We start from the raw sequence: 25,686 nt of genomic DNA, 5'->3' as shown, positions 1-25,686 counted from the left end.
TCCTTCTTCAAGAGCAACAAAACAATATTCTTCTAAAAGCAAGGCCCTTCTAGCCTTTCGCTCCCCAAAGAGGAATCTGCCACTATCCCTACAATCTTCAAACCAAAGGTATGTCCAGAAACCCTAGGTTTCTCGCACGTGCGAGCTGAAGTAGGAAAATTTCAAATCATTGAACCCTTTTTGAGATTCTTTCCTTCTTTGCTATCCTTTTCCTCGCTCTTCTAAGACTTTCACTCTCTTTTCCAATTGCAAATTGAATCCAAGATGTGTGTAAGTGATGTATATCCAAGGAGGTCGAAGTTCCTCCTTTATATAGCCTTCCAAGAGGCTTCATTACCCTCTATAGGCTGACTTATGTTCGTTTGGACGACTTGGTCTTGGGAGCCTTCTAGACATTTCTATTTACAAAAATATTTTTTCTTCATTTGATACAAATGCCCGAAAGGGTCTTTTACAATATGACAAGGACTCTTGCCTCATGATAAACCCTAGTAGCATTCAATGGATTATTGACCTAGTGACAAATAACTTGAGCATGAAACCCACGCTTTACAAATAATTTTTCTTTTGTTCTTTACATCATTTTGTTTCTTCTTTTGATAGATACATAAAACATACATCGTGACATGAGTCAAATAACAATTATGAAGACCGAAACTAGTTACATTCTCCAACAATCACTCCTAACTAGGGAGGTACTCATAATTGTCCAATCGGTACAAAGACAATACTCCCTTTGAAAAGTTCTCATAAGAAGAGTCGGATTGATAAGCCAACTGTAAGCATCAACATTTATGATCAACCAGCACAGTCTTTGAGGCCTAACTAGACAAGCTCTACTTCATTCAAGAGCATTATGCCAGGAGGCTTTATGTGTGATACTACACTACCTCTACAAGGCACACACCCCATCTGGATATCGGATGTCCACAAGGAAGGTCCTTTTAGGACTATTCTTATCTTGGATTTCCAATTCTGAATCCTCAAAGAATATTGGTCCTCTTCGACCACTCTTATGTTGGATACACGTCCCATCCTCAAAGACTGTTGGTACCTTTCCTTTCTTGGATGATATATCCTCAAAGAAACCACAAATGCTTATCCAATCCTCTACCATTCTCTCTCCAAGGCCTTCACATAGACTTATGGTTGTTAGTCATGGTCAAGTGCCTGACACATGAAGATAAGAATGCACATGTGATGTCTGACATCACTCCCTCTCAACCAGAGAGGATATCCCTATTCTCCTTTTGACTTGAGAATAGATCCTTGCTCCTATTCTAAGAGACTCCTTCACTCCCTCTCAAATCTAGAGGAGATTCCAACTTCCTTTCTAATTGGTAAGTCATATCTACAAGCTCTCTAGCTTGTCCTTATAAGAATTTCAGCTACAGCATGGCTCCCTCTTTCTTCCACATCTCATCGTATTGAGCCTGCTTCCTACATTGTATCATAGAGCCATCTTCTTCCCTTAATCTTGTGACAGGTTCCAGGTCATCAATCTTGCACAACACTTTATCTTGTCATCATTAATGAAGCCATTATATTGAGCCTTCATAGATTTCAAGTTGATCATAGCTTTCTCATGAAAGTGATCTTCTTTGACCTTCAGGTTATCTTCTCACACTGCTACCCTTCAATCACAGGCATAGTCTTAAAACTCTGACTCCGACTCCGACTCAGCCAAAGGTCGACTCCGACTCGGTATCGACTCGGCCGGCTCAATTTCAATGACTCGGTCGTTGTAAAAAATACATTAAATATTATTTTTTATAAAAACACATAATTTTAAAGATTTTCATTCATGTTTCCAAACACACAGCATTAGAATATAGATATAAGACAACATATGATCAAAGTGGGCTCATGAATATATCCATTATATCAAAATGGCACCCAGTGCATTGTCCAATACATACACGATGATGATATAGAGATCAAAACAAAAACACATAACCAAGGAGGCTATAAATGGCCTCTACAACAAAAGTCTGTGACCAGTACTACTAGCTAGTGGCTACTACTAGAGTTGCCAACATCATCTGGCTCAATGTTACTTGGGAGCAAGAGCGAAAGTGGGGAGCGAGAGCGAAAACGGGAGCGGGAGTGACATTTTCAGAAGCTCCTGGTTTGGGAGCGAATCCTAGTGGAGTTCAACAACCAATGTCACTAACATCAAGGTACATAGAGGGATTGGTGCTCTTGATTAAATACGAGTTCCATACCCTAATACATGACAAAATTCAATGGAAACATTGCAATCCTCCAATCCTGAAATCCTGGAAAACTGATAAGTCTGCTGGATTTTGAATGAAATCAAAAATTCTACTTTCTCCATATGAAATCCAATGAAGTCGAAACCACTCTCAAACATCCTAAGTCATTTCATGGTAATGTTAAAAATTTAAGTAAAAGGATGAAAATGAAGATCAAGGAGAATGTCACTTTTACTTTAAGAATTTAACATTACCATGAAATTTGAATAGCATATCAATAGTACAGAGCATTTGAGTGTGTTAAATAGGGTTTGGGAGGGGGAAATGGACCCCAAATAACATTTAACTAATTCAGAAAACACATTGGAGTCCAAACCAATCAACAAACACCTTAAAAAATCATTAAAAAATTGTTAAATCGTTGTTTTACTGGGGTTATGGGCCGTTGTTTGTGACTCGGCCGAGTCAGTATGGAAACGGCCGAGTTGGCCGAGTCAGCCATGACTCGGCCGAGTCATTCAATAACTCGGCCGAGTCATGGCTGACTCGGCCAAACGAGCCATTTCTTCTACCGAGTCACACCTGAGGGCAACGAAACAGATCAACTCGGTCGTTTCGGTTTCGAAACGGCCGAATTTTAAAACTATGATCACAGGTACCAGATATTGAGCTTCCCTCAATATTCTTCATACATTCCATCCATACAGTTGAACTTGCCTCAACTGTCATTATGTATTCCTACAACATCCCTACAAGTAGAGCAAGTAATATGTTAATCAGATAATCAATAATATTTATTAAAATCAAACTTACCTCATCAAGACAACTTTCTCATCATCAACATCATCAAGGTCCATCTCCACATGAATCTTCCTTCATGCATCAGAGTGCACAAGGATCAAACTTGATTACCAAGTTACCATTTTCTTCTGGATATTATACTAGATGTCGATCACTAATATGTTCTAGCGAGAAAAGATGAACATTCTATCTATTCTAGAGTATGTCAAATTCATCTTCATAGGCATTCATATAACCAAATGAAAGATTCATTACTCATAATTTATGACCAACTTTTCTTACAATATTATGTGAATCCTATCCAAAAGTTAGTTCAAACATGCATTCTTAATCTTCACACAATCATCTAGATATATGTATAATGAGCCTACAACTTTACCAATTACAATCCTTCATCTCTTTAAGAGTATTATTTCCAAACAATATGGAATATATACTAATCCTTGTCATAATGCCTTTTCCACAAACCTTCAAAGTGATGGTTCTTATGGGATCTTGAGGATCCGCCTAGGCAACATGACTACCTGTAACATAATGTTAGGCAATTTATGGAAGAACATTATGCAAAATGGTCCCCAAGCTTTTCATTCTTGAAATACCAGATGATTCTTACAAAGCAATTCAATCAAGTAGACTCTCAATATGCTACTATCACCTGCTTTTATCTATGATGCCATGCCAAAATAAGATTCTTCTAAGAAACACAATGATACATGCTTACTTGTTTAATGACCTTGGTAGCATCAATTTCTTCAAGGTCCTTATAGTTCCCTCCTTTCATCGTGCTTATCATTAACAAGCACAATCACTGCTTTGCCCATCCATCTTTCTCATTTTGCTTCTTTCATTATGTACCTACAACATTTACCGACAAGTACAACCAAGCAAAATATATACAAGTACGAGAGCATGATGACGATCTAGGGTTTCCACTAAATTCCTTTGATATTTATTTTGGAAACACTAGCCCTATGGTTTTGATGTCATATCCTAATTTTTAATTCCACCCTTACTCAAGATTATCATATACCCTATATTATCTGCAAACCCTACAAGTCAAGAGCTAGGGTTTCTATGAGGGAAATGATTAGGGTTAGGGTTTTTACATAGACTAGGGTTTTTCTAATCCAAGTCCTATCTAGGGTTTAGAATCCTTAGATACCCACAAACTTTCAACAGAATGAAGTCTACAAACCCTAGATTCTAGTCATACAAAGCATGCTGCAAAAACCCTAAGCACTTAACAGACCCTTCGTAACTTGAAGGACACATAAAACAAATTTGTACATACCTCATGCCTTCTTCTGTCTAAAGATTCGATGACTCATTATTTCATCAAAGGTTCCATACCTTCTGTTCTGTAGAGCTTACTGCATACAGCTTGGTTGATTTGCCTCATCAAACTTTCAAAATTTACTTCAATTGCAAGCTTGCTTCAAATAGACCCAAGACTCTTAACATTATACAAGAATCTTTCCAGATGCTCTTCCCAAGGTATCTAGTTATTGCTCCTTTTGAGAGGTCCTTCTAATTATTGTTCCTTGCATCAAACACTTTTCTTGTTTTGGTACCTTCAACAATAGACCTAGTACCAATTTCATGTATTTCAAACTTGTGCTATAACTCTGCAACCTTGGACCTCTAGCTAGGGCTTTTTGTTGTCATTGTAATAGTCTTGATACTAGGCTTAGAAAGCCTCTTTAACCTTCGGTCTTGTATTTTCTTTCAAGCTGCTCACTTTCCTGGACTATAGGGCTACTACTAGCCTCTAAAATGAAGTTAAAGGTCTCAGTCTGTCTCAACAGGAAGACAAAACCTTGTGGCCTTGGATGGTCCTCTTATTATGCTTCTCGAACCTCTTACAATGTTGCCTGTTGTAGCCTCTATAATCACCTCAAAACCCACGGACTTCTTTGCACAAGAATTCAAACTAGATTCAGGGTTTTATACTTCCTGTAAGTAGACTAGCAGTGATCCAGAATTAATCCATTCTAACTCGGCTCTTCTTTGGCCCTCAAGGAGAGTACAAACAGTCTCAAAACCTTTGGTCTTATGCCCATAATTTCTTCCTTATTTTAGAGATCTGATTTCACTGTAGATTGCACAAAAATAGCTCATAAAAACAACTCGGCTTTTGAATACCATGTTGGAAAATTAGATTAGGGAAGCATTTAATTTATTTCTCCATACATGAAATTTACTTGTGATATTATGTTCTTCTTGTTCTTGATTATGTTTATGTTCTTATCATCAAATAAATGCCAAAATAGTGAAGATCATAGCCATACAAGAATGAACACAAGATATAGGCTCCAAGCCAGGGCAAAACCCCTCCAAGGGGAAAACCCGGAAAGAACTTATCTTCTTATAAAATCAATTCAAAGGAGACTTCCAAGACCAAAAACCTAGACCCGTGCTACCATCAAGAAGCAATCCAACCACTAATCATCCTTCTTCAAGAGCAACGAAACAATATTCTTCCAAAAGCAACGCTCTTCTAGCCCTTTGGTCCCCAAAGAAGAATTTGCCGTTGTCCCTGCAATCTTTGGACATGAGGTATGTCCAAAAACCCTAGCTTTCTTGAACGTGTGAGCTGAAGTAGTCAAATTTCAGATGACCGAACCCTTTTAGAGCTTCTTCCCTTCTTCGCTAGCCTTTTCCTTACTCTTCTAAGACTTTCGCTCTCCTTTCCAATTGCAGTTTGAATGCAAGATGTGTGTAAGCGATGTATATCCAAGGAGGTCAAAGTTCCTCCTTTATATAGCCTTCCAAGAGGCTTCATTACCCTCTCTAGACCTATGTTGGGCTAGTTGACATGCTCTTGGGAGCCTTCGAGACACTTCTATTTACAAAAATACTTTTTCTTCTTTTGATACAAATGCCCGAAAGGGTCTTTTACAATATGACAAGGACTCTTGACTCATGAAAAACCTAGAAGCATTTAATGGATACTTGACCTAGGCATGAAACCCATGCTTTACAAATAATTTTTATTTTGTTCTTTACATCATTCTCTTTCTTCTTTTGATAGATACATAAGACGTACATCATGACATGAGTCAAATGACAAATATGAAAACCGAAACTAGTTACATTCTTCAACACTTCCACTTCATATTGAAACTGATGTACTTAGTAGTCCCATTGAACTACTTTTGTGGTCATCAACATTAATAAAATTACCTTATCTTATGAGCAAGAGTGGACTATTGATTCTGGAGCTACCCAACATATGACTAAACGTAAGCACATGCTCGTTGATTATACATAGCACCACAATGAAGAGAAAGTGGTTATTAGAGATAATTCAGCGTTATAAGTTTTAGGATGTGGTGATGTCTTCATAGATACGGCTAATATTGGAGATTTCATCCATGTTCAAGTGTTGGACCAAATATTCAATCTATTTACCGTAATACACAAACCAATAAAAAGGTGAAATTCTACCCAAATCAATAGATCATAAAGGACATAAGTGATTGTTTTCAAGTGGTTACCTCAAGGTATTGTGATGAATCCAATCATCTATACAAAATAGGGAAGACTCCTTCCTTGAAGCGAAAAGGGTTTGTTGCTATGGTGGCCAATGATGATGACACTAGAGTGTGCTATGGCACCAATGTCTCAGTCATACCAGCTTCGGATCTTTATGATATACTGGTTGTCTACATATGACAAATGGCATTCCACAAATCAAACCACCCAGTGGTGTTTGTGCGGGTTGTGTGATGGGGAAACAACATCTTGAGTTGTTACATATAGACAAAACCATGCAAGCTTCCCAACATCTTTAACTAATTCACAGTTATATGGCCCCCTAGCCACCAATTCTTTTGAGGCAGACAAGTACTTCCTCACGTTTACTGATGACTTCTCCTCATTTCTTGGGTATACACCTTTAAATCCAAAAATAAGGTGTTTGGGAAGTTCAGGACATTGAAATATCTAGTGGAGAGTTAAAGCAAAAGGATGATAAAGTGTATCAAGACTAGTGGAGGAGGTGAATATATCAACAAGGTTTTCTAGTGATTTCTCACTTGATATGTCATCTCATCGTAGAGAATCATTCCTTATACTCAACAACAAAATGGAGTAGTTGAACTAAAGAATAGGGTTGCCATGGTGATGGATCATTGCATGCTTCAGTATAAAAATATGAAACTTTCATTTTGTGGGGAGGCAATGGTTTGTGCAACCAATATCATCAATCGAATCCTTACTTGTGTTGTTAAATATATGACTCCATATGAGAAATGATTTGGAAACAAACACTCTTTTCACATTTTAGAGTTTTTGGAAATTCATCTCATGCATGGGTCCATGCCAATAATGAAATGCAAAACATAGCAACCTCTTCAAAATCCTACTCCACATTGGTTGCCTAATGTGAATTATTTTAGGGATATTGCTTCTATGGTCCCACCACTCACTAGGTCACTAAATACAAAGAAGCTACTTTTGATGGCATTCATACTCGCAATCCACCAAGATCTCTCCCACCACTTCTTTCAAGAGACTCTTCAAATGGGTCTTAACATGCTTCCACAGATCATGCCTCTTCTCATCACTCTAGAAATCGAAGTTTGAATGACCACCATATCATGCCTTATTGGACCCTTCTCCTTCACAATATAATGTTGGTCGTCTTCCAACTTCTATGGGTATTCTCCCAAGTCCTCCTTCTATAGTGTTTAGGTGGACAACTGTCGTTGCTAAGCACTATACTGATAACCACTCTAATGTTCCTATTGCATATGTCTCACCACTTCTTCAAGATACTCTTATTAGTGGCTCATCCAGTCATCATGTTACAAATGGCAATGTGTTTTTTCCATCGCTCATCCAATCCTATCAACGTAGATGTTGATAATCCTATTAGTTTCACTCCATTATGTAGTGATGATAATGATGACTTCTCACTTGCACTAGTTACTCTTCCTTCAAGTAGGATAGGGCCTATGCCTAGGTGGGTTATCTCCATCATTATTGATGTGGATGAGGTTCTTTACGATCCTTTGAAGCATACTAATAGGAGACTTTTCCACCTCCACCTTGGGCACTTATTACTCAAGTTGTTGACATTCCTACAAAGTTTGGAGACCTTCACCCTCAGCGAACTTCACCCCATAAAATTGAACTGACTGATCTCTCTTGGTTTCTTGGTGTGTCTCGAACTGACCCTCAAGCCTCCTCTTATGCTTTTCCTGTTGACAATTCAACGGCCGAGATTAAGTCCCTAATCAATAGTTAAGATTAGATCTGGCTTGATCCTCGTTATTTAGAACTTTCTCAACCATATTATATTAATACACATTAATATTTTAATTTTCCTAAGTTTAGACTTAGGAACCCCATTAAAAATATTAATTATTTTAATATCTCTTCATCCGAGTGAAATTTCCCCAAACGGTTTCTGGGTCTTGGAGATCTCATGTGCCTTAACCTCTACACCAATTTTCATGGCTAGAGCACATCCGATGCTACCAAAAATCAACACAATCATGGGTCAACATCTATAGAGTCTCAATGTAAAAGTTCAAAGCCCAAAAGAACTATATTGCTAAGAGAGAAGTACTATGAGATCTTTGGATATAAGTCAAGGAGGGGGTCACCACCAAAATGAAGCACAAAGCTTGAGGACACGGAAGAGGAATTACTAAAAATTAACAAGAAGTAAAATACAAATTAATAATAATTAGAAATGACTAAAAATAGACTACTAAATATAGAATATACCGTATTCCCATTGCCTACTATCCTTTAAGAAATATTACATAATGTTTCTTTAGCATCTCAATATACTAACTAGCAATTTTCTTTGTAAATATATCCACTCAATTGTATTCTTTAATGTGGAGGATGCATAGTACTAATAAAGGCATGTTTCACGTATATGTTAGAATTCTTACTTATTGCTCGACTAATCATTTTCCCAGTGATGGCACAATGGAGCATACAACAGATAGGATACTTTCAGCCTTTCCTTACGGCAGAAATGAACAAGCTTAATGAATGTACAGTTAGACAAAGATATAGGCTATTGTTTGGTAGAGGGTGCATGTATGCATTGCCTTGAGTCATGTCCATTTCAAATTTAAAAATTCTAGTTTAGATGAGAGTTAGTCTATGTTCAAAGTATTGATTTTGTTACTCTTCAACTTAGCCTAGAGTTCAGTTTCATATCTAGTTCAGCTCTAGTTCTAGTTTTGCATGCATGATCTATTAGGGAAAGAACAGATGTCCAAACTATTAGAGCACTCTCACATCGTAGTTTACAATTTAAGAAAAGGGTGTGGTTCTCAAGAAACAAATACATGCTTCACCGCTTCTTCCAGTTAAGATGCATTTATTTGGCACACTTGTTCATGAACTGATGCCACACTAGGTCATTAAACAAGAATTAGGGTTTAACAAAGTCACCTTTAGTGCTTCATGCATGTGATCAAGTATATTGTATCTTCCCTAATCCTCTAATTCTAGAAAGAAGATGCAAGGTGCAACACTATGTCATTGGTGAGTTTTCTATTTTGAGAGGTTTTTTCTAATTTAATAACTCGTTAATAACCATACCATTCATTGCTTTTCGAATTTAATAATAGGCTAATGCAAATTTGAGAGTTTTGATTTCCATGTATTTTCGATTAATGTTTCCAACATGTGTTTGTAGCAGTGTTGCACATATCGCAATAATATCAGAATTATCGCAATATTATCACCATAACTTATCACAATAATTTCCTTGTTTTGAATTTATCGCAATAATTTAGGTAACTATCATGATAATTTCGAACTTATTGCTCTAACTCTATCAATTTCAACATATTACCAAAGTTTTTTTTCTTTTAACCCTAATTTTTTTGAAGTGAGTTAGATGATTGAGCTATGAGGATACTCTGTCGATTTCCATCAAGCAAGCAAGGGGAAATCTATTGTTTTCAATTCCCAATATTCATCTCATGAGATACATACCCTAGTATTTAATGGTAATTTTAATTCTTAAAGTAAGAGTGATATACTTTTACTTAAATTTTTAACATTACCATTAATTGACTCAGGATGCTTGAGAGTGGTTCCGACCTCATTGGATTTCATAAGGAGAAAGTAGAATTTTAGATCCCATTCAAAATCTAGAAAACTTAACAATTTTTACAATTTCAGGATTGGCGAGATTACAACATTTTTATTGGATTCTGTGATGTACAAGGGTATGGAACTAACATTTGATAAGATCACCAAGCCCTCTATGTACCTTGATGTTGGTGGTCTTGATTGTTGAGCTCCTCCTTACCCTAGTAAAAATGTACACTTCACTCAACAAAAATCATTGATTAGAATGTTAAGTTTTTTCTATCTTGTTTTAATGCTTTGTGGGTGATCTTGATGAGTAGGATCCCAATATAGGAAACGACTTTGATGTTATGTAGCTATTTGTTGTGGTATGATTTTCTTTGGATTTCGGAGGCCATTTAGAGCCTTTCAGTCTCTATTTATCTATTTTGATTCAGAGTTGGATTACACTCGGTGATATTTTAGTTATATGCACCATTGTTATACACATGAGAAATTTTGCATATTTGTGTAATAATAATTTGGATACATATGGATGCACATGAATTACATGTTCTTTTCAAAATTTGGATATTTTATGTATTTTTGGTTGACATATCTTTTGGTCTCGTTCTAATAACTACTGACTTTTGTACAAGGTACACAATAGAATTCTATTTTCTACAAAATAATTACTTCCTAATGATTTTACACACAGTATTCTTATGCCATTGATATCGTTGAGCAATTAAACTTCAGAAAATATCAACAATAAATGCAACAAAAACAGTAAAGAACATAGAAAGATAGCCATGCATAATAGAGACAATATTTTTACCCTGGGAAACCCAACCTTGCGAGAAAACCCAACAACTTTTCTTTAGGAGAAATTATTCTTCAGCAAGGTTTACAAATCCAATTTGTCTAGAAATTTGTGCCAATATCCAAGTCAAAAATACCAATCAAACCTGGTCAAACTCCATCAAGTGAACACTAGTTAAACCAGTGAAAACAACAAAAAGTCAATGTTAGTCAAACAGTCAGCCTACTATCAAAGTTCGGACCTACAATCAACTTGTGGCCTGCGGTCAACCCTATGGCCTAAAAGTCAAAGTTCGGCCCTATAGTCAACCCTGTGGCCTGTGGTCAACTCCTGCGGCCTGGACAAATCTTAATCAAGTAGTTTTGTCAACAACAATCAAGCTTAGGACTCCATCACATGTGTGGTTGTCCAATGAAGAAAGATAGACCTTAGAAAAATATGATTTCTCCTTGTTCAGACTTGCTCTTACTTGATGGAGAAAATGAGAGGTCACAATGCCTATTTATACAAGTCGAATGGGGTGAAATACCCCAAGGGACACGTCCCTTCATGAGTTGGGCTGACTTGATGCTCCAAAAATCAAATTTTTAATTTAATTTTTCATAATTTTTCTAGGCCGACTTAAGCATGTGGGAATACCTCTCGATGCTACACAAAAAAATCAACACTCCCTCTTAGCAAGGGAGGTATTCTCCTTGGCTGCAAACAGATTTCTCCTTAGCTGAAATTTCTCCTCCACCAAAAAAGTTCAGGAGCTTGCTATGTCGATGTAGTGTCACATCTATAAAGCACTCCATCCTGGAGTAAGCAATGTGACTCCTCACATGCATGTCTATAGATCACTCCATCCTAGAGTAAGCAATGTGAGTATCTTGGGCCATTTACCCCTGGCCAAATCAGCGTGGCCCAATCAAAGTCCTTTATGGCTCCTCAAGTAAATGTATCAATCTCCTCTGGCCAAATCAACGTGACCCAAACAAAGTCCTTCATGGCTTCTCAGGAGAGGATCTGCCCCTAAACCATTCACCCCTAGCCAAATTAGCATGGCCCAGCCAAAGTCCTTTATGGCTTCTCAAGTGAATTTCATCTATCTCCTATGTTCAAATCAACATGACCTAGCCAAGTCCTTCTGGCTTTTCAGGAGAAAATCTGTCTAATCTTGTAATTGCCCTGGGTCATTCAGCTCTAGTCAAATCAACATGGCCCAACCAAGTCCTCATAGCTTCTCAGGCGAAATCAACACGACTCAGCCAAGTCTGTTAGGCATCTCAAGAGATGGTCTGCCCGATCATGTAAGGACATCAACACTCTCTCTCAACAACAGAGACATTCTACATCACACCAAGCTTGTATCTAAAGTATACAAACTTCGCTCTAGATAGAGGCTTGGTGAAAATGTTTTCCATTTGCTCATCTGTGGATATCCATTAGAGCTTCACTACTCCCTTTTGCACCATGTCTCGAATGAAGTGACCTGATCAAAGAGTCTTGCAAGAAGCTTCCAAAGCCACACTGCTTCACGACTTACGACACTGGCTACGATATATGCCACCTCTGTTGTACTGAGTGCAACAGAAGTCTACTTCCTGCTAAACAAGAAAATCATAGTTGATCCCAAGCTGAAGCAGCACCCCGAGGTGCTCTTTCTATCTTCTACACTCTCGGCCCAATCTGAATCAGTATATCCTTATAGCCTCACTTCACCACCTAAGAAATATCTCAAACCATATCCAATTGTACCAAGCAAGTACCTCAACACATGCTCTGTTGCATGCCTTGGCTCAACCATAAACTAGCTAGCGTCCTTCACTTAATCCATCACCACAGCTGGTTTTTGGTCACCCACACTTGGTGCTCCCTCTTACACTAAAGCAAATTCTCTTGTGGCAATCTTTGTTGTCCCCTCTGCCACTGTTTCTCCCTCTGTCACTAAAGCGTATCCTGTTGTCTAGCATGGTCTCCTCATAGAAGTCACACTACCCCTAAAGACCTCCTATCTCTGAGCATCAATTCTAATAATCTCAACCCATGACATCCTCTTGGAAGGTTGCTCCTTCCATTCTACCTAACTATCTACTTCCGCAAATGGAAGTTCTTTTAGTCATTTGGCATGGTCCTGGATGTCCTAACAATCTATACAATCCTCCCTCTCGAACATTAATCACTTCTGCCGAGTCTATGCTCAAGCTCTTAATCCATAGAAGAACCTGACCATTTGATGACTCGAGCAAAATCTCCTCGTAGTCCACTCCCTCTTTCTGGGAGAACCCTCTTACCAAAAAACTCGATTGTATGTTGCCATCAACTGTGTGAATTATCGCCTTGGCAGCATCCACAATGTACCTATTCTTCCTTTTTGCAAACTCCATGGAAGAAAAAATCATACTAAGCAAAATACAAAGGCAAGAGGCTAACCAAAAATATAAAAAAAATAATAGGAAGAATTACGGGAGAATATGAAGTACTTATCTCTTGATTAAGGAAGAAACTACTAAGAAATTGTCAACTCCCTCTCTGACAAATCTATAAGAGAAACTCAAAAACATGTTATGTGCCTAGAGGCACAACTGTCCACAAACATTATTGGTAACAGTTCCTAAAGGAAGAATTCCTTTGACTTCTTTTGAGGTAGATGTTCATCATCATCAATATTATCTCCAACGGCTACAAGCTCATCTATGATTTGGGAGACTCTCATAAGACACGAGACAACAAAATCTAATCTATTCATCATCACATTACATAGATGATATCTCAAGGTTAACTTCCTATTAGTGTTGTTGCTCTCATATAATCCTACTAGAGCATCGTATACTTCCTTGGCTATCTTCAATGCAACAACATGAGGAATCAAGTTGTCCGTTATAGAATCTACCAATATTCTCTTTCCTTGGCTTCATTCTTCTTATACTTGGCTTTCTCCTCAGCTCCCTCTAGCTCTGGAATAACTTTCTCCACATGATCCTGAAGCTCATTCTCTTCCAAGATAAGGAGTATCCTGGTCTTCCAAGATCTGAAGTTGATGGCACCATCTAACTTGTCTTCAACTCTGAGACTTGGTGCCATTTTGACAAGAGATCCAAAAATAATCAAGCTATTGAACACTTGTCTCTTAGGCTAACTTCAATGGCTGCTCTTTCAACAAAACGATGATACAATGTTGAATTTACTACAAAGTACACAGTAGAATTCTATTTTATGCCAGAGAATTACTTCCTAATGATTTTACACAGTATTCTTATGCCACTGATATCATTGAGAAATTACACTTCAAAAAATATCAACCGTGAATGCAGCAAAAACAGTAAAGATCATAGAAAGACAACCATGCACAATCGAGACAATATTTTTACCCTACGAAACCCAACCTTGGGAGAAAACCCAACAACTTTTCTTTATGAAAAATTATTCTTCAGCAAGGTTTACAAACCCAATTTAGTCTAGAAATTTGCGTCAATATCTAAGTCAAAAATACCAATCAAACCTGATCAAACTCCTACAACCTCAACGCTAGTCAAACCAACCAAAACAGTCAAAAGTCAACGCTAGTCAAATACTCAGCCTAGAGTCAAATTCAGCCTTGCGGTCAAAGTTCGGCTTTGTGATCAACTTCTGCGCCCTAGTCAAATCTGAGTAAAGTAGTTTGGTCAGCGACAATCAAGCTCGACCCTCCATCACACTTGTGGTTGCCCAATGAAGAAAGGTAGACCTCAAAAAAAGTTGATTTCTCCTTTTTCAGACTTGCTCTTGCTTTTGATGGATAAATATTAAAATGAGAGGTTAGATTGCTTATTTAAAAAAGTTGAATGGGGTGAGATACAGCAAGGGACACGTCCCTTCATGAGTTGGGTTGGCTTGATACTCCAAAAATCAAATTTTTAATTAATCTTTCAGAATTTTTCTAGGCCGAATTAGGCATGCAAGAATACCTCTTGATGCTACATAAAAAATCAACAAAAACATCGTTGAGGATGATGTGAACATTCCCATCAAGCAAACAAGGGGAAATCCATTGTTTTCATTGCCATGATTCATCTCATGAGATACATTTATTTTTGTTTTGATATGATTTTGTACCATTCTATTGGACAAATATCATATTTCAATATCAATAGTTGATGTATCACTTGACATCTTGTACATCTTATATATCGATTTTATTTTCATATTTATGTAGCAATGTGTTTGTTTGTTGTTCATGTTGTTTTATAAGTTAAACAAAAAAAAAAAAAAAAAAATTGATTATTTTTGTATTTTTTAAGATTTCTGATAATTTTATGTCCCAGGGGGGTAGCTCAATTGGTGATCGAAGTAATGTGAGTCCTAAGAAAACTGAAAGATCCAAGGTTCAAATCCCCCTAGTTGTGACCCGGTTTACGGAGAGGAGGACAAGTCGTAGACCCCTAGAGGTTTACTAGTAGCTACGTGTCAATCGGGCCACTGGTTTCCTCTAAGATACCAAAAAAAAATTCTCGATAATTTTGCGATATTTTTTGCAATATTGCCGATGATTTAAATTTTGGACCCTTGGCGATAAATTGCCAATAACGATAAATGTAGTAGTGGTTTGTAGATTGGCCTATTGATGATTGTTGTTTTGATAGGGTTTCAATTTTAAATTTACCTAGGATTTAGTTATTCTTTGAGTTTTGAATCTTCTTACCATGGTTAGAGAAATTTCACCATGGTAACAAAGCACATTTGTGGAAATTTTCAAGGAAACCTTGTATGGATAGGATGACAACTCGTAATTTGGAGTACTCAAAAAGTTTCAAGGGTGCAATGCCCAAGTTCAATGAGTAAAACAAATTCGATCCTACGATGGATTGTGGGTGACATGCCCTAGTTTCTCCAACGAGTGGAGCTTTATTGTATATGTCTACAAAAGGTGATCTGCAACATTAAGAGGTTGTAGATTTGAGTCTCAATTGTTGATCCATTATCATGTTTGTTTGAAGAGTTATAGCCATGATCAATTATGGTCTTCGAGATTGTCAAATGTTGTAGGGCTCTTCCAATTTCATTCCATGGAAGTGTACGTTGCTTATTTATCTTGGAAGAGGTTGATCTATGGTATCTTGAGGAAAAGGATGTGGTACATCCCACAAATCCCACGGATTTTGTTGAGCACACTACAAAATTAGTCAAAGCAAAATAAATTACTCTAAATTCAATGAAGAAACATTTAATCCCTCAAAACAAAGAAAAGGACGATGAAGGATATCTATGATGCCCTAGTTACCTTGTTGTAAAGTGAAATCATGTCCAAGAAAATTTTCTTGAAGAACAAACTAAATAGTGCCTACATAAGCAAGACTAATATAGTAGCTAGCTATCTCATGATGATCACAAAGTTGAGAGCTTAGTGACCTACAATTTTTGACAAGATAACAAAGAACGAGCTAGTTTTGATCTATCTGAATAGGTTTGGTCCATCTTGCCATCATTTCATGCAATATATATGAGCAAGTGAGAAGCTAACTCCATTCAAGGGTTTGTGGAATGCTTTTGTTGGGGAGGAAGATGACATCAAAGACAAAAGCAACAAGCAATAAGGATGTACCAAAGCTAGCCTCATTGAGAAGGTCAGGAAAGGAGGAAAGAAAGCCAGATTCAAGAAGGGTTAAATAAGGAGCACTTAGGGTCTTCCAACCAACAAAAGGACTTCCACCATATCAAGTGCTTCAAGTGCAATGAGCATGGCCATTGTGCTTTTTAATGCCTTAACAAAAGGAAGGGGAAGGGTAAGCAACAACAACAATAGCATAAATAGTTTGCAAGATGTGCAAAAGCTTCAAGTGTGGGCGATTTCATTACCATGATTGACACTACCTTTGCCATGGTGTCACACCTTTTCACCAACACAATTTCAAGAGTTAGGTGGTACATTGACAATGGAGCCTCTCAACATATGACAACATACAAATTTGCCTTATTTAGGTTAGAGGAACAAGATACCAACATGCAATGGGAGCTTAGTGATGATGGCAAGTGCCTAGTAACTGGAATGGGTACAATTTCATTCCACAAGATACCAACATGCAACAAGAGCTTGGTGATCATGGCAAGTGCCTAGTGACTGGAATGGGTTCGATTTCATTCCACATGCTAGTAAGATGAGTTATGGAACTCTGTGAGGTATTGTATGCTCCTTGTATGACTAAAAATTTATTTTCCTTTCTTGTCTTACTAATTTCAAGTGCAATGTCGATTTCAAGTGCTAGAAATCTCATTAAGCGACGTTGACAAAGAGTGACAATCTATCTGAGCTTTGGCATAAAAAATTCAATCACTTAAACAATGAATATTTGCCTCTTCTGAAAGATATTGTGGTTGAATTTCCAGAATTCAAGGTGGACAAGAGAAGAGTGTGCAATAGAGAAAGCATGCCATGGCTACTTGCCCAAGCAATGAGCACAAATCAAGAAGGTTTCTTGATATAATTCATTTAAATGTCTATTGAAACATGTCATCGAAAAGTAATCTTTATTATGTTAATTACATTGAAGACTCTTCTAGGAAAACTTGGGTATATTTTAAGAAGACCAAGGGTAAGGTCTTTAATAAACTTTTCAATGTCAAAGAATGGAGAAGAGTATATCTCATATGATTTTGATTCTTTTTGCAAAGAAGTTGGGATCAAGAGGGAGTTTACAATGCCTTACAACCCACAATTAAATGGGGTTGCAAAGACAAAGAACATGTAGAGACCCCTAACTCTATGGTCCATGACTTAGATCTGCCTATGTTTCTTTGGGCAAAAACATATCGTATAGCAACCTACATAATGAACAAGTGTCCTCCTTCAAAGGAATCTCTCAAGGGGTAGAACCAAACGTTTCTCATTTCAAGGTGTTTGGAAGTCTAATTTACATTCATATCCTCGAAGAGAGGAGGACAAAGCTTGAACCCTCCAATTTGAAGGGTGTTCTAGTTGACTATAATGAATCCTCCAAGGCTTACAAAATCTACGCTCCATCTCAAAGGAAGATAATAGTGAGTCAAGATGTGTAGGTAGATAAGGATACCTAGTCTTTCCAATCCCCACAACGTCGAACAAAGATTTGAGGAGAAAACAACACTTGTTGGCCCAAGTGTTGATCCATAATTTCAAGTTCAAAACAGACAAGTTATAGTACAAGTATAGAAACATCTTTACCACGTAGTATAGCAAGGAGGCCAAGGTGGATTCTATAGACATTATAGAAGGTACAGGAGTAAATCAATGCTTCAAAGACTTCTTTTTAGGTAAGACATCCTCAAAAGAAAATTCTCAATTATGTTGCATTGATGCCTTCCATCATATATACAAATCCAATTATGAGGTGGCAGTGAGTGAACAAGTATGGTACGATGTCATGGTGGAGCACCAAAACTCATCATGAACAATGATGTGTAGGAGATATTGTCGAGACTAGCAAGGAAATTACTAGTCTCGACAATATCCAGGTGGTTGCATAAGGAAAAATATGCATCTAATGGCAATGTAGATAAGTACAAGACTTGATTCATATCTAGAGGATTCTCCTAGAAAGGAGCTTACTGTGAGGGAACCTTTGCTTTGATTTCCAAGTATCCTTCTATCAAGATAATTATCATATTATGCCTTTAACATCTATTTTTTGTTGGAAATTAAATTAGATAGATGCTAAGACAACCTTCCTTAATGGTTTGATTGAGGAAGTATACATTAATCAACTGAGAGGATTTGAGGTGCATAAGTGATATGCCTATGTGTGCAGGTTGAAGCAATCCCTTTACGCACTGGAGCAGGGACCATGTGCTTGATACTCCAAGATTGATGAGCATTTCTTACGTTTGGGCTTCACCAAAGCTACTACATGTTCCAATACTTTTTGTTTATTTCACAAGTCTAATCTACTTGTTTTCTTCTTGTATGTAAATGACTTCATACTTATAGCGATTTCAAAGAAGCTCACCGCAAGGTTTAAGGAATAGTTGGCACAATAATTTGACATGAAGATCATTGTATTGATGTGTTGGAGAATGTAGTAGGGCAACTATTAATTCAATTTCTCCTTAACCTTAATAATTTCTTATGAACTTTATTTATCTTCTTGTGTTTCTTTATTAGATCCTTTTTCATCAAACAATTATCAAGAGCAAAACAATAAAGACAATGGACACAAAATATAGGCTCCAAGCAAGGGAAAAAGCCATCCAAGGGGAAAACCCAAAAAATCCTTCTCTTCTTATAGAATCTGCTTCAAATGAGAAAACCAAGACCCAAAACCCTAGACTAAGTCCTCCTCCAAACACCAAGTCAGCGCTCCAAGAAACCCTTCCAATTAGGTCAAAGATCAACCAAGACAACAAGAGTCAATCTTGCTTCAGCAAGCTTCCAACTTCAACTTTGGCCCCCAGATTCGACCTACAACTTCGATCCCCAGCTTCGACCTACAACTTCGGCCCTACAATCGCTGTAGAAACCCTAATTTTGGCATGTGCCAATTCTTTAATAAGTCTTCCTTCAAACAAGCTAAGGTCTCCAAATTCAAACTAGACCAAATTAGAGTATTTGGTTATCCTGCAATTTTCGGCCTTCCTTGACACTGCAAAAACCCTAAACTTCGCATGTGTGAGAGAATAAGGCTCAAAAACAAATTTTCCTTGTTCTTCTAGAATTCTTCTTGCTTCCTTGATCTTCGCTCTAGCTTCCTTGATATTCCTTGCTTTAGATCAAACTTATTTCTTGAGAGATCGAATTGGTGCCAAATGAGGTCAAAGTTGCTCTTATTTATAGTCTTTCCATGATAGCCTCTTCTAGGTTGGCTTTTGCTTGGAGGCTCAAAAAACTTTCTAGACTCAAAATCAATATCTTTTACATGTTACAACTTGCCCAATAGGGTCTTATACAATTGACAAGGACTCTATTGACTCCAGAAAAATATTCTTTTGACATGACAAACCCTAGAAGCATGAAGAACATGCTTGACCAAGATGACCATCAAAATGGAGCATGAAACCCATGCTTAAAATAATATTTTTCTTTTTTCTTTTCCTTGTAACTTAAGATATACATAATGACATGAGTACAATGAAAATTATGAAGACCGAAACTTGTTATATATTCCAACATGATGCACTATTTCTTGGGTCTAGATATGTGGTAGAGTACAGCTGAGGTGTTCCTTAGATAAAGTATGAAATAGAGATTTCAAATGATGGATTGTAAGTCCTTACTCATATGGTACCAAATATGAAGTTGCATGCCAACTTGGATTCAAATTTGTTAGATCCTCTAGTGTATGGATAGTCCATTGGATCTATGATGTATATGGGTACTCCCAGACTTGATATGTCTTGTAGTGAACACTTTGAGCAAATACATGGTTGAGCCAAGACGAATTCACTAGGCCCCTGCGAAACATGTCCTTTATTATTTCAACGGCACAGTACATCATGGTCTGAGGTATGCAAAAGATGGTGAGTTGGTGCTGTATGGGTTTGTTGATTTTGACCAGGCAACTAATACAAGTGACAAAAAAACATACCTCAGGTTACTGCTTCAGTTTCGGTTTAGGCGTTACTTTTTGGTTCAGCAAGAAGCAAGATTCAGTGGCACTGAGTTCAACAGGGACAGAGTGCATGGCAACTAGCACTACTAGTTGTGAATCCATCTGACTTTGCAAGTTTATAGCAAAGTTGACAAGGGAGATGTTACACCCTTTTCATCCACTGTGACAATCAGAGCAAATATCAGACTCTCTGAGAATATAGTGTTCCATGACCACTCCAAGCACATTGAGATCACATATCATTTCCTCAAGGACAGAGTTCAGAAGGGAGCAGTTGTTGTAGGGTATGTTCAGACAGATCAGCAGGTCGCAGATATCTTGACTAAGCTGCTCGCAAAGGGGTAGTTCAATATATCCAGGAAGAGACTAGGTTTGCTGCACAACGCTTTCCTTGCAAAGAGGGACTGTTGGAATTCTTACCTATTGCTCAGCTAGTGATAAGATAATTTTATTAATGTCCAACAAATGGCCACAAAAGTAGGTCAATGCGACTAAGGAATACAACCAGTATTAATACAACGTGGAAGTGCAAGCGCGGCTCCTAGAGAATGTCGAAAATAAAAGTAACATAGCAAAAGAAACCTGCAGTACTATAGCCTCAAAACACATGTATATAACTATGGCGAAGGTACAGTTATACCAAATACTAAGTGAGTTTCTCCAAGACTGGAAAAGTGGACAATTCAAGGGCCTGTCAAGAGCGAGAGTGAGAGAGAGAAAGAGAGTGTTGTGATTCTCTCAGTGATTGTTCAGCAGAAAAGACAACAAAGAGGGGGCTTCAGCCTTCTGTACAATGACAATGAACTTGCTAATGAGGGCACAGCTAGATACATGATATAGACTGTTGTTCACAACGAAAGCATGCATCTGACAAATTCAATTAATTTCAGTTTATGTCCAACTGACATTTAGCAGTTCCAGTTTAGATGGAGTTAGTCTACTTTTAGAGTGTTGCTTTCGTTATCATGTTAGACTGGGTCCCTAGACAATCACAAAGTTCAAGACCATATTGTCATGAGTTGTAGTCCTTATCTTGATGAGGTGTTGTCATTATCCACTGATGAGTTGTCAGTGAGATCTACATCTAGATCTAGAAGGTCAAATTGATGTATTATAAAATCATATCCTGGAATTGGTGCAACATTTATGAGAATGGCTTGAGGCTGTTTCCACCACTTTGTTTGTCTTGTCTCGCTCACCTAATTCTTAACATATTTTTAGCTCAGTTCAGTTCTATTTCCGCATGCATGATCTCTTAAGGAGGTTTCAGATTTCTAGTCTAATAAAGCATTCTTGCATGGTAGTCTTCAGTTTAGAAAGAGTCAAGATAGTGCAGTTCTCAGGTAAGGGAATGCATACTTGCATGCTTCACTTCTTCCGATTGAGGCACACTTATCATGTAGGTAGGTCATGCTAGGTCATTAGACTATGGTTAGGGTTTTGACTGAGTCACCTTTGGCACTTAATGCATGTGACCAGGTGCACTGTATCTCCCCTCGTCTTCTCATTCTATAAAGAAGATTCAAGGCACCCCACTGTGTGGCTGGCAAGTTTTATGTTTTGAGCTATGGCATTAGAATTTACTGTTTTCCAGACTTAATAAAACACTTATGCAGATTTTATAGTTTTATTTTCCATGTATTTTCTATTGATGTTTCCAGCAGTATGTGTTCATGGATTAATGTATTTGAAGATTGCTGTTTTTATAAGGTTTCAGTTTTAAAATTACCTAGGATTAACTTTATCCTATAGTTGAAAATCTCCTTACCATAGTTCAAGAAATTTCAACAGTACAATGGTGTAAATTTAAGAGAAAAAAAATTTGAATGACAAAAATGAACCTCATTAGTTGTTCCTTCATCATCCTTGTATCCAACTTTTTCCAATATTTCATGTATAGCAGTGAGATCCATTCTAGAACATGCATCACCAAGTGGAGATAAAACGAGTGTCTGGTCAGCATCTTCCCTTGTTATCCCCATCAAGACATATGATGCAACCTGAAAGGGACGAGCAACAGACAGGCAGAAAAAATATCTTAAACAATTAATCAGTAGAGAAATCAAAATCAGAAAAAAATAAAAAGCTAAAGATTAGTCCTGATTTGCATGTAAATCATAACATGAATCATGAATGCAACATTTATGTACAGCACAAACACAATGATAATAGATATTAAAAGGTCACTTCTACAATTTTATGAGTTCCAAAGTAAAATGAATTAGCCAGAAAACCTTTCAAAAAAACCCTCGAGATGTAATTTATGAGTTCACTTCCTGATTGTGGAGACTATTAACTGTGCATGGTAATCACCAAATGACTTAAATTCTTCTTTATGGAAAAAAAAATCATGAAGCTTAACATATTATGTAAAACCATGACTGCAAACTTCAATTGTAGATTGTCAAATGCTGAAGCACTTTACAATCATCTGGCAGATAATCTATAACATGTACATCTAAGCAGGAAACTGAACCCTTGGATTAAAGTTCAAGGGCCCTACCAAATTTCACCACCTTGGAAGATGCAGCAAGTAGAGTTCTGATATTATAAAATACAAGGCAAAGCAAGCTGCAGGCCAATCATTTTCCAAAGCTCATTCAAGACATTAAGGGGTATAATGTAATAAAAAATACTGAAGGATCTATTTCAGGAAAAGCATCATAAAAGGATACTCCAAGATGAACACAATCAATTCAGAGAAAAAAATGCACCTTAAATTACAAACAAGTAGGCTATCACATATTGTCTAAATAGGATAATGATGTTCAACAGCTCTACCAAAGCGCAACACATTGGAAGATGCCATGAAATAATAGTTCCCATGTTATATGACTACAGGGCAAATGAAGCTTCAGGAGATTTCAAATGACATCAAAGAAATAAGGAGGCATGCCAAAATAAGAACTATAAAACATTCCTTCCAGAAAAACCATTGCAAAAGTTGTTGGGAACACAGTTGACATAGGTGGGAGCAAAACAGTCCCAGTCTTGAGAAATATGGTAAAATTTGAAGAAACTCTACACTTTTCAACAATTTTATCCTTTCCTTCCTAAAAACATGTGCAAAGAAACTCTAAGCTTTTTCAACAAATTTTTTTCATTATAATGAGACTTGGTCTAGCGAACATGTGTGAACATGTAATAAAGTTGCACTTCAATATACTTTTGTACTTCGTCTATTTTGTAATCGTACTTCTGTGTGAGTTGGTCCAAATTGATCACCCACCTATTTTATTGTATTTTATTGGAGACATGTTTGAACTTTGAACTTGATCACTCTCCCACAAGTTTGTATTTCTACGAATACAATAATACAATGAAGAGTGTATATAAAGAAATTTTTGCATTCAAAGATTTTAATCCAAAACAGCAATTTCATTTCTTTCCTAGAGGTTTCCCATATATTAAACCTGTGAATTTTCATCCTTAGATATGTTACAAAATATAAATAAAACAGCAGCAGCAGCGGACAATATTTCACATCTTAACAACCCCAATTCACTTGGCAATTCAAGAGAAAAGATAGCAAAATGTGTGAACATGTTTCAGCTCTGTATGACAATGTTATCATGGATAAAACAGCTGCGACAGCTGTAAATACAGCGTCAAATATGCCTCATCTTTTTCAATATTAAAGTTAAATCACTTAATATTATCAACCTTAACTTATATCAAATCAGCAAGACATACAAGGGCTGGAAATTACCAAAACATATAAACCAGGTCTAAAATCCACTTTTGACAGCTGTAAATACAGCAGCAGATCTGCCCTATCTTTTTAAATGTTAAAGTTAAATCACTTAACATTTTCAACATTAACTTGTATCAAATCAGCAAGGCATACAAGTGCTGGAAATTACCAAAACATGAAGAAATAGATGCATTAAAACCAAATCTGCAATAGAGACAGATTTGGACAACTGGAATATTTATATATATGTGGAAATAAGTCCATGTGCATGCCATAGCCTTATGCCAAGGTTAGTATCATCCTCTAGCTCTCTAAAACCCTAGATAGAGAAAACCAAGAAAACCCTAGCCCACACTAAGGAGCTCCAGCAAGCATGTCCTCCAAGGCAAGATGTCTCATCTTCTTCTCTTAAACAAGTACAACCTAGGGTTTCATCTCAAAACCCTAATCCCCAAGTCTCCAAAGGATGAAGCTCTAACCCTAGCATTCAAGATGCTCCAAGAAGCTTGAAAAAACCCTAACAACTCCAAGACAAGAGAGATAAAGTACAAAATAGGATCCAAGAGATCAATGTTGCAAACATCAATATCGCAATAAAATCAGCATGTTGCAAACATCAACATCAAAATAAAATCAGCAAGGTCCCAGAAAACCAAAAAATCATAAAAATCAAGAAAATATTGGTAAAAATCAGCAAACATCGATAAAATTAAGATACCATCAAAAATCGGTAAAAATTAGCAAAGATCGACTAGGTCAAAAAAATCACAATTTTGCAATTTTTTTGTGATAAAATCAGGATGTTTGCAACATTGCAATAGATTAACAAAGACTGATGCACTCCTCTTAGTCACATCTCTAAGACAAGATGGATAAGAAGGAATGAATATGAAATGCATCTCTCCTTCCTTTATACATGTGAGTGTTAAGAGAGGCGAATGATACATATGTTGGTCTATGGCCTTACAAGCAACCTACAAAGACACATATAAGCAAACACGTGTGTTGCTACACTCAAGGGTACATATGTCAAGCTCCAAGGTGATGTCATCCACAAGCAAAGCTCCAAATGCAATGTCTCTCCACAAGGTGTGTCCATTGATCTTCCTACAAACCTCCAATGACTCTAACAAACATCCTAAGCCATGTACTCCACTAGGTCCAATCGCTTAGCATCAACACTATCACAACCTAATGTCTCCAAGTCAACTCGATGCCTTCATGCAAGCATCCAAGTTGCCCCATGCTATCTAGGGTCCAATGCCCTCCTCTAACTCCAAGATGCAAAACACTCCTCCAAACCAAAGCATTTTCTAAGCAAGCAACCATCACCAAGTGGCTATAGATCTCCATGCAAAATGTCACCAAATTGTCTATAGATCTCCAACGCCTTAAGAAATAATATCATGTGAACACCCAATATCACTTGGGACATTCTCAAAAGATTTATGCATTTCTATATTTTTCTACAAGATAATTTGCAATTTTTCCAAACACATATTGAGCTTTACAACAAGCAATATTGTTACCATTTTTAGCCCACTCCACTTGTTTTCATTTCATTCC

General features: G+C 37.1%; 1 protein-coding gene across 2 annotated transcripts in view; it reads right to left on the bottom strand.

Annotated features, from left to right (window-relative positions):
* Nucleotides 1–25,686, bottom strand: part of LOC149151616 (serine/threonine-protein kinase BSK5-like) — a 124,864-nt gene that overhangs the window by 31,674 nt on the left and 67,504 nt on the right. For both annotated transcript variants that reach the window (XM_089445387.1, XM_089445388.1), the window contains one exon: nt 22,268–22,426. In XM_089445387.1, coding sequence (XP_089301513.1) covers nt 22,268–22,426 — 159 coding nt within the window. The remainder of the gene's footprint in view (nt 1–22,267; nt 22,427–25,686) is intronic.

The sequence above is a fragment of the Pinus tabuliformis genome, chromosome 9 (assembly GCF_031772625.1).
Source record: "Pinus tabuliformis cultivar Carrire ecotype Pingquan chromosome 9, CPIR1, whole genome shotgun sequence".
Lineage (NCBI taxonomy): Eukaryota > Viridiplantae > Streptophyta > Pinopsida > Pinales > Pinaceae > Pinus > Pinus tabuliformis.
Note: the sequence above shows the minus strand (reverse complement) of the source record. Positions and strands in the feature narration are given on the sequence as shown.